Source organism: Coregonus lavaretus (assembly GCF_964263955.1).
Source record: "Coregonus lavaretus genome assembly, contig: HAP1_SCAFFOLD_55, whole genome shotgun sequence".
Classification (NCBI taxonomy): domain Eukaryota; kingdom Metazoa; phylum Chordata; class Actinopteri; order Salmoniformes; family Salmonidae; genus Coregonus; species Coregonus lavaretus.
The window spans coordinates 1,357,352-1,366,208 of NW_028161934.1; the positions used below are offsets into that span (position 1 = coordinate 1,357,352).

The 8,857-nt window shown below is 41.3% G+C and overlaps 1 protein-coding gene across 1 annotated transcript; it reads right to left on the reverse strand.

Annotated features, from left to right (window-relative positions):
• Positions 1–408: 408 nt before the first annotated feature.
• LOC311119831 (uncharacterized protein) lies at positions 409–8,028 on the reverse strand. Its single transcript, XM_084194492.1, has 3 exons — positions 7,949–8,028; positions 3,647–3,800; positions 409–2,567 (listed from the first exon to the last, which is right to left on the reverse strand). Exons 1-3 carry the CDS (start codon positions 7,955–7,957, stop codon positions 703–705), a joined length of 2,028 nt encoding a protein of 675 aa, XP_084050618.1. The 5' UTR covers positions 7,958–8,028; the 3' UTR covers positions 409–702.
• Between the last annotated feature and the right edge of the window lie 829 nt (positions 8,029–8,857).

Genomic DNA, 8,857 nt, shown 5'->3' on the forward strand with positions numbered 1-8,857 from the left:
TCTGTGGTATGACTTAAAGATTGCTGTACACCAGTGGAACCCATCCAACTTGAAGGAGCTGGAGCAGTCTTGCCTTGAAGAATGGGCAAATATCCCAGTGGCGAGATGTGCCAAGCTTATAGAGACATACCCCAAGAGACTTGCAGCTGTAATTGCTGCAAACGGTAGCTCTACAAAGTATTGACTTTGGGGGGGTGAATAGTTATGCATGCTCAAATACTGTTTTTTTGTCTTATTTCTTATTTGTTTCACAATAAAAAATATTTTGCATCTTCAAAGTGGTAGGCATGTTGTGTAAAAACATCTATTTTAATTCCAGGTTGTAAGGCAACAAAATAGGAAGTATTGCCAAGGGGGGTGAATACTTTCCAAGCCACTGTAATGAGATAAGAAGACGTTGTTAAGCAGATAATGGATTGAATTTATTGATCTATTGAATACAAGAATACACACCTCGTATTGTTGAAACATTATTATACACAATACAAGTATTTAATGGGTAATAGGAGTTAATGAAATAAGATACAGCTATGAAATCCCCCACCACACACACATAGCACTCCTACTCTGAGACGAATGATGGATATGGATCCAGAGTTGCATATTATGCTACATAGGTTACCATGTTAATACTATTTAGTAAACTCTTAGAGAATGGGAGATACATTACTCTTTACAAAATGTTTTCTATTGAAACTTTATTTAGGGATCTGGAACCGGTGCCGGAGAGGAGGGAGATGAAAGAAAACATGTTTGTACTTTCTGGTGTTTTATCAGTGACCCTGAATGAGCAAAGCTCTTTCCACAGAGACAGGAATAAGGTTTCTCTCCAGTGTGTATGCGTTGGTGTATAATCAGGTGTCCTGATTGATTGAAGCTCTTCCCACACTGATCACAGCTATAAGGCTCCTCTCCTGTGTGTATGCATTGGTGTTTAGTCAGGGATCCTGAATGATTGAAGCTCTTCCCACATTGATAACAGCTATAAGGCTTCTCTCCTGTGTGTATGCGCTGGTGTGTAATCACGGATCCTGAATGATTGAAGCTCTTCCCACAGTGATCACAGCTATGAGGCTTCTCTCCTGTGTGTATGCGTTGGTGTATAGTCAGGTTTCCTGATTGATTGAAGCTCTTCCCACACTGATCACAGCTATAAAGCTTCTCTCCTGTGTGTATGCGTTGATGTATAGTAAGGTGTCCTGAATGATTGAAGCCCTTTCCACACTGATCACAGCTATAAGGCTTCTCTCCTGTGTGTATGCGTTGATGTATAGTCAGGTGTCCTGATTGATTGAAGCTCTTCCCACACAGATCACAGCTATAAGGCTTCTCTCCTGTGTGTATGCGTTGGTGTGTAGTCAGGTCTCCTGATCGACTGAAGCTCTTCCCACACTGATCACAGCTATAAGGCTTCTCTCCTGTGTGTATGCGTTGGTGTTTAGTCAGGGATCCTGAATGATTGAAGCTCTTCCCACAATGATAACAGCTATAAGGCTTCTCTCCTGTGTGTATGCGCTGGTGTGTAATCACAGATGCTGAATGATTGAAGCGCTTCCCACACTGATCACAGCTATAAGGCTTCTCTCCTGTGTGTATACGTTGGTGTGTAATCAGGGATGCTGAATGATTGAAACGCTTCCCACACTGATCACAGCTATAAGGCTTCTCTCCTGTGTGTACACATTGGTGTGTAATCAGAGATCCTGACTTCCTGAAACTCTTCCCACACTGATCACAGCTATAAGTCTTCTCTCTTTTGTGTATGCGTTGGTGTTTAGTCAGGTGTCCTGACGTCCTGAAATTCTTCCCACACTGATCACAGCTATAAGGCTTCTCTCCTGTGTGTATGCGTTGGTGTATAGTCAGGTGTCCTGATCGACTGAAGCTCTTCCCACACTGATCACAGCTATAAGGCTTCTCTCCTGTGTGTATGCGTTGATGTATAGTCAGATGTCCTGATCGACTGAAGCTCTTCCCACACTGATCACAGCTATAAGGCTTCTCTCCTGTGTGTATGTGTTGGTGTGTAGTCAGGTCTCCTGATCGACTGAAGCTCTTCCCACGCTGATCACAGCTATAAGGATTCTCTACTATGTGTATTCGCTGGTGTGTGGTTAGGTTTACGGATAAAGCAAAGGTCTTCCCACACTGATTACAGCTATAAGGTTTCTCTCCTGTGTGTATACGTTTGTGTGTAGTCTGGGCTCCTGATTGATCAAAGTATTTCCCACAATCAATGCAGGTGTAAGGCCTCTCCCCTGTATGAATTCTCTGATGAGATTGTAAGGTTTTAGATGCAGCTAAACTCTTCCCACATTGAGAGCAGTGGTACGGTTTCCCTCCGGTGTGAATCTGCTCGTGAATGATCACTTCCTTCTGTTTAGCAAAACACATCCCACAGCCAGAACAGCAGTGGTGAGGTTTCTTCCCTATATGTCTCTGCTGGTGTTTCTTGAGGTGTTCTGATCTGGAGAGATTCTTCTCTGTCTTGTCAGCATCATGATGTTGTTGAGGCTCCCCAGATGATAAGCCCCTCCCACTGAGACAGCAATGATTAGGGCTGTCCCCTGTGAAACAAAGACATTGAATAGTTAAGTTTAGCAAATATGGGTCCATAAACAGATGCCTTTTGCATCCCTTCGTTATTATTCCAGTAGAAATTGTGCACCAATATTCAATCTTTTTTTTATTTTATTTTTTATAAAGTGCCCTATAATACAGAACACATGGAAATCTGATTTTGTAATATGAATAAAGACTTGCTAAAGTGACACAATTCAGCATTTTGACAAGTCCCTCCGTCAACCCTGTTTAACTTCTAGAAAGATGTTAACCCACTTAATACAATCATTTCTCAGTTTTACCATCATTGAGTACGGTTACAAGCACAGAATATTGTTATTATGTAGTCAATTAGTATAAGAGTTTGATTTAAACGTTGACATACTTTGAAAGAAGAACAATTTCCCTAATAATCCTGTTTACGTGGACACATCTGAAATCAGGCTACCTGATGGGACTTTGATAAATGCCGAAAATTGCCAATCAAAACAAACGTTCTACCCCTGCGACCATGTTATTTTTTTTAAAGCATATTTGATTCTGAGTTTGGACAAATAAAGTTTGTATGTGAAAACAATTTCTAAGCTGCATACTTTCAGTTTTTCTGAACACACTGCACTCTCGCAAAAGAAGGAAGCTTGCGCCGCTTGTGCTAGCACATGAACAGATCAAATACAACGCTATAACTCTGATTAAGGCGTTTACATGTTCTAATAATTCCAAAGATTGCTCAGAAAACCAGGTGTTTTTAAAGGACTATTTTTCCAAGGTCAAGTAGTGGTTTTGTTGTTTCCAGTAGTCCCCTGTTACGGTCAACACTGTTACTTTATTTGGCACATTGGCACTTAGTATAGTATTTGTTTTTTATTAAACCCCTTGAGATGGGAAAACATGTTTTTTATTAAGTTGAACACATGCTCTTTATGAAAGAACGTTAAAATTATGTGAAATCAAACGGTTTCTTTGACCAAGTTACACTTCTCAAATTTGAGTGGAACGACCAGATATTTTCATCAATATATAATGAATCAATGAATTGTTACAGAAGCAGACTGTAGTCTGATCCACACACCATGGTTCTTACTTAATGAAATCAAATCTCCATGTTCCTCTTCTCCTCTCTCAGTTCCACTCTGTCCCGGTGTTTTCCTGCAGTCGACCAGACCCAGCAGTAAAGTACCGGGAGGTGTTTGACCTGGGGACTCCGGGAGTGTGGAGGGGGACGGGCTAGATTTGTCCTGTTGGCCGCAAGAAGTATTCTACATAGATTAATATGAAACAAAATATTTTATTAATTCAGTCTAAACGTCTGATTTGGGTGCATCCCTCGAATATGTCCTTTTACCTGAAATGTTCAATCGTTCACTACAACCCACAAATCTAAGAGCATTGGATTGGTGGAGGCATGGGCAAGTTTCCACCATATTTCTTATTCCAGTAATTTCCTTTCAAACAGCGAGGAAGAGGCGAAGCAAGATGGATAACTGGGCCCACAATCTGGCTTCTGGCTTATTTGATCGAATATACATTTCGTAACGATTAGGTTGTTAGGAGTGTATATGTAAAAGTAGGTTACGTGACATCCCGGCAACTTTGAGAAAAAATTACATTGTAAGGGAGTAGTGCCTGGTCGTCACTAGTTACCACAAACAAAGTCAAACCACACTCATTTCTACAATTGATCTTATTAAAATGTGATCTTAACCCTAACCACACTAACTTTATGCATAACCCTAAATAAGTAGAAATACGATATAGCAGTGCTTAATTTGAGCCGGATCCTTCTGGAACAGCATCAGGCACCATTCAGATTAGACTTTGTTTGTTCTGGCAACTATTTGCCAGGATCTGGTACCTCTCGCAGCATGATTTAATAATTGTTAAGTCAAGTTGCCTCCTCGTTATTTCTCCCGCCCCCCAGAAAGACCATGTGAAAGCACTGTGATCTTTCTGTGTAATCATCCTATCCTGCCACACTGATTCCAGATCTGTTCTCTTAATTGTACATAGAGGTTATGGGGAGGGCCAGTGGGGTAAGTAACTGATCTTGACACAGGTGTTGGTAGTGGTGGTCAGCTAGTTAAGAGGTCCCTACGTATTGACGTCACGTAGCCTAGGCTAGTCGTCTCCCTACTGAATTTGAATCGTGGGAAAGCCAAATAAAAAACTGGATAAGAAAAGGCAATTGAGTTTGATTACATTTTTGAAGTCCAAAAATCTAGAGAAAGATGGTGAATCAAACCCAGAACGAGCCAGAGAACTGTCAGTGCCTGAGGAGAGGAGTGAGGGGCAAACTGTTCCTGGTGGCGATGCCTTAGCTAGCAGCGCTGCTAATCCCGCCAGTTCAGCATCACCACCGGCACCTCCACTAGCTAGTAGGCAGAGTAGAGAGTCAGACTCAGCAGGAGAGGGAGACGGGGAGCTGGGGGTAGGGGGATAGTTCATCCACCGACAAAGTGCTCGGAGCTGGTGCAATTTGCAGGTCAAGAACAAGCAAACGTATAACCCCTGGCTTGTCATTTATAATTCAAAGTTGGGCTGTACAACATGCAAAAAGGTAGGAAGCTTGGGTCTAGAAACGACTGGAGGGATTAAACTTGCAAAAGAGTCGATGGAATGTACAGTAACATCCTCTGCCCCAGACGTAAAACAAGAGACCTCAGAAAAAAGGTTTTTGAACATGCTCTAACCAAGGCATATTTGATGGCAGCAAGCCTTGTAGACAAGGCTAAAGAGGACACCCAGGTTATAGTTAACACTCAAAATGAAAAAATAGACACTACAGCCAGAGTCTTCAGAACAGCCTCAGAATGAGGCTAAACGTCACAGCCACAGGCCCGCTCATGGCTTTGAGCAAGAAATGTACTCTCAGGAGTTAAATGGACTTGACATGGGGAAAGTCATTGTGGGAGGTATTGAAAACTAAGGTAGGACTTTATTTTTTCTTTACAAACTTGTTCTGTGAAGGTAATCTGAATATGTGCTTCATTTTATCACACAGGCAGGAGGCCTATATATTCTGATATGTGTTCTAATGTAGCCTACATTGATTTGTTTTATTTGAAGTTATATTACAATATTGTGATATTTGTTCTACTGCTACATTGATGTCTTAAAAATTCTATGAAATGTGGGTATGCAAGCCCCACAGCTGAGTATGTGTGGATATGCATATGGCGGGTTTCCTGCAGTGTCTTCTAAAAATGTTGCTGTACATTGATGTCTAGAAAATTAGCCTATAAGAAATTCGGACTTGTGTAAGCCCCGAAACTATACTCAAGTATGTGGCCATACTGCAGTGACATTTAAAATGCTTTGAATTAATCAGCACCTTGTAGAGCGCTGTCCGTTTCACCACCATAGATAGTAGGCTACTTAGCTGTTTACTCTGTCTGCTGCGCTGCTACGTTGTGTTTGACACTTTTTTCTCAATGTGTTCCGGTACCTCAGAGCACCTCGGATAACCACCCCTCTCGCGGACACTACAGTTGAAGTCGGAAGTTTACATACACCTTAGCCAAATACATTTAAACTCAGTTTTTCACAATTCCTGACATTTAATCCTAGTAAAAATTCCCTGTCTTAGGTCAGTTAGGATCCCCACTTTATTTTAAGAATGTGAAATGTCAGAATAATAGTAGAGAGAATGATTTATTTCAGCTTTTATTGATTTCATCACATTCCCAGTGATCAGAAGTTTACATACACACTATTCGTATTTGGTAACATTGCGTTTTAAGTTGTTTAACTTGGGTCAAACATTTCAGGTAGTCTTCCACAAGCTTCCCACAATAAGTTGGGTGAATTTTGGCCCATTTCTCCTGACAGAACTGGTGTAACTGAGTCAGGTTTGTAGGCCTCCTTGCTCGCACACGATTTTCAGTTCTTCCCTCAAATTTTCTATAGGATTGAGGTCAGGGCTTTGTGATGGCCACTCCAATACCTTGACTTTGTTGTCCTTAAGCCATTTTGCCACAACTTTGGAAGTATGCTTGGGGTCATTGTCCATTTGGAAGACCCATTTGCGACCAAGCTTTAACTTTTTGACTGTTGTCTTGAGATGTTGCTTCAATATATATCCACATAATTTTCCTTTCTCATGATGTCATCTATTTTGTGAAGTGCACCAGTCCCTACTGCAGCAAAGCACCCCCACAGCATAATGCTGCCACCCCCGTGTTTCACGGTTGTGATCCAGGCTCTGTCGCAGCCGGCCGCGACCGGGAGACTCATGGGCGGCGCACAATTGGCCCAGCGTCGTCCAGGGTAGGGGAGGGAATGGCCGGCAGGGATGTAGCTCAGTTGATAGAGCATGGTGTTTGCAATGCCAGGGTTGTGGGTTCGTTTCCCACGGGGGCCAGTATAAAAAAAAAATGTATTCACTAACTGTAAGTCGCTCTGGATAAGAGCGTCTGCTAAATGACTAAAATGTAATGTAAAATGTGTTCTTCGGCTTGCAAGCTTCCTCCTTGCTGAGCGGCCATTCAGGTTATATCAATATAGGACTTGTTTTACTATAGGACTTGTTTTACTCTGGCTATAGATACTTTTGTACTTGTTTACTCCAGCATCTTCACAAGGTGCTGTTGTTCTGGGATTGATTTGCACTTTTCGCACCAAAGTACGTTCATTTCTAAAGCCATGACATCATTTTCTGGAATTTTCCAAGCTGTTTAAAGGCACAGTCAACTTAGTGTATGTAAACTTCTGACCCACTGGAATTGTGATACAGTGAATTATAAGTGAAATAATCTGTCTGTAAACAATTGTAGGAAAAATTACTTGTGTCATGCACAAAGTAGATGTCCTAACCGACTTGCCAAAACTATAGTTTGTTAACAAGAAATGTGTGTAGTGGTTGAAAAACTAGTTTTAATGACTCCAACCTAAGTGTATGTAAACTTCCGACTTCAACTGTATGTGTTACCGGACCTCCCAAAATACAAATTAAGCACTGCGATATAGACGTTTGACTTTGTGGTTGTGGTAACAGGCATATCTGCCCTCTCATTGGCTATAATGGTCCCACCTGATCTTGCCTCTTCACGATTGCCTTCCATTTTTGAAGACATTTATTTTCTTTGTTAGACCTGCCACTTAAGTATCTGGTCAAATAATGGCTAATGTGTTTGAAATCAGTGAAGGAATGTGAACACTTTGGGATGAAGGAGAGATAATTAGGTCATAGTCACATATTCCTAAACATGATATAGTAGTAGGCTACATTGTTTTAGGAAAAATAAATCACAACAAGTTTTACCGTAATGTTTTTTTTCCCCCAGACGTTTATATCGAACACAGGAATGTGGAAGATCAAATATAATGAAAACTAGGCCTAGACATTTTATACAGCACAGCAGGCCTATAATGTTAAAACCAGACTTACCGGATCCATTGTAGAATATACTGTTTATTTGTATGACATGAAACGTTGTCGGCTACAACAGAACAGTTAGGCTGCTGTCGTCGTCGTCTTCTTCTTCTTCTTCTTCTTCTTCAATGAGGTTTAACGGCGGTTGGCATCCAATTTGTTTCATTACCGCCACCTACTAGACTGGAGTACAACTCCCTTATATTTCGCTTGAAAAATAAAATAAAATATAGAAATACCCTACCATCTAACACTACCCTCACAAATTCAAAATTATTATTAATAATTAACACCACCCTTCTCTGTATGGGTGGTCCTCTGTAGCTCAGCTGGTTGAGCACGGCGCTTGTAACGCCAAGGTAGTGGGTTCGAACCCCGGGACCACCCATACACAAAAAAAATTATGCACGCATGATTGTAAGTCGCTTTGGATAAAAGCGTCTGCTAAATGGCTTATTATTATTTAAATATATTTATTCCTACCTCATGTCCTCAACCTAAAATGATGTGACATCACCACTTAACACTCCCTGTGACTCTTCTGATGTCAAGTCTTGCACACCCAAATACATTTATATTTACATTTTAGTCATTTAGCAGACGCTCTTATCCAGAGCGACTTACAGGAGCAATTAGGGTTAAGTGCCTTGCTTAAGGGCACATCAACAGATTTTTCACCTAGTCGGCTCGAATACCTCTCTGCAGCTGCCACCACGACCTACATTTTCTTTGACTTACGTTCCATCCTTGCAGTAGTTGTGTTCCTCTGTAGCTCAATTGGTAGAGCATGGCGCTTGTAACGCCAGGGTAGTGGGTTCGATCCCCGGGACCACCCATACGTAAAAATGTATGCACACATGACTGTAAGTCGCTTTGGATAAAAGCATCTGCTAAATGGCATATTATATTATAATAACCATTGCT

Bases quoted from the DNA above. Each gene is read 5' to 3' on its own strand.
- LOC311119831 (XM_084194492.1), bottom strand. The intron at 2,568-3,646 runs GTAAGAACCATG...TTTGTTTCACAG, and splicing joins TGGAGATTTGATTTCATTAA to GGGACAGCCCTAATCATTGC.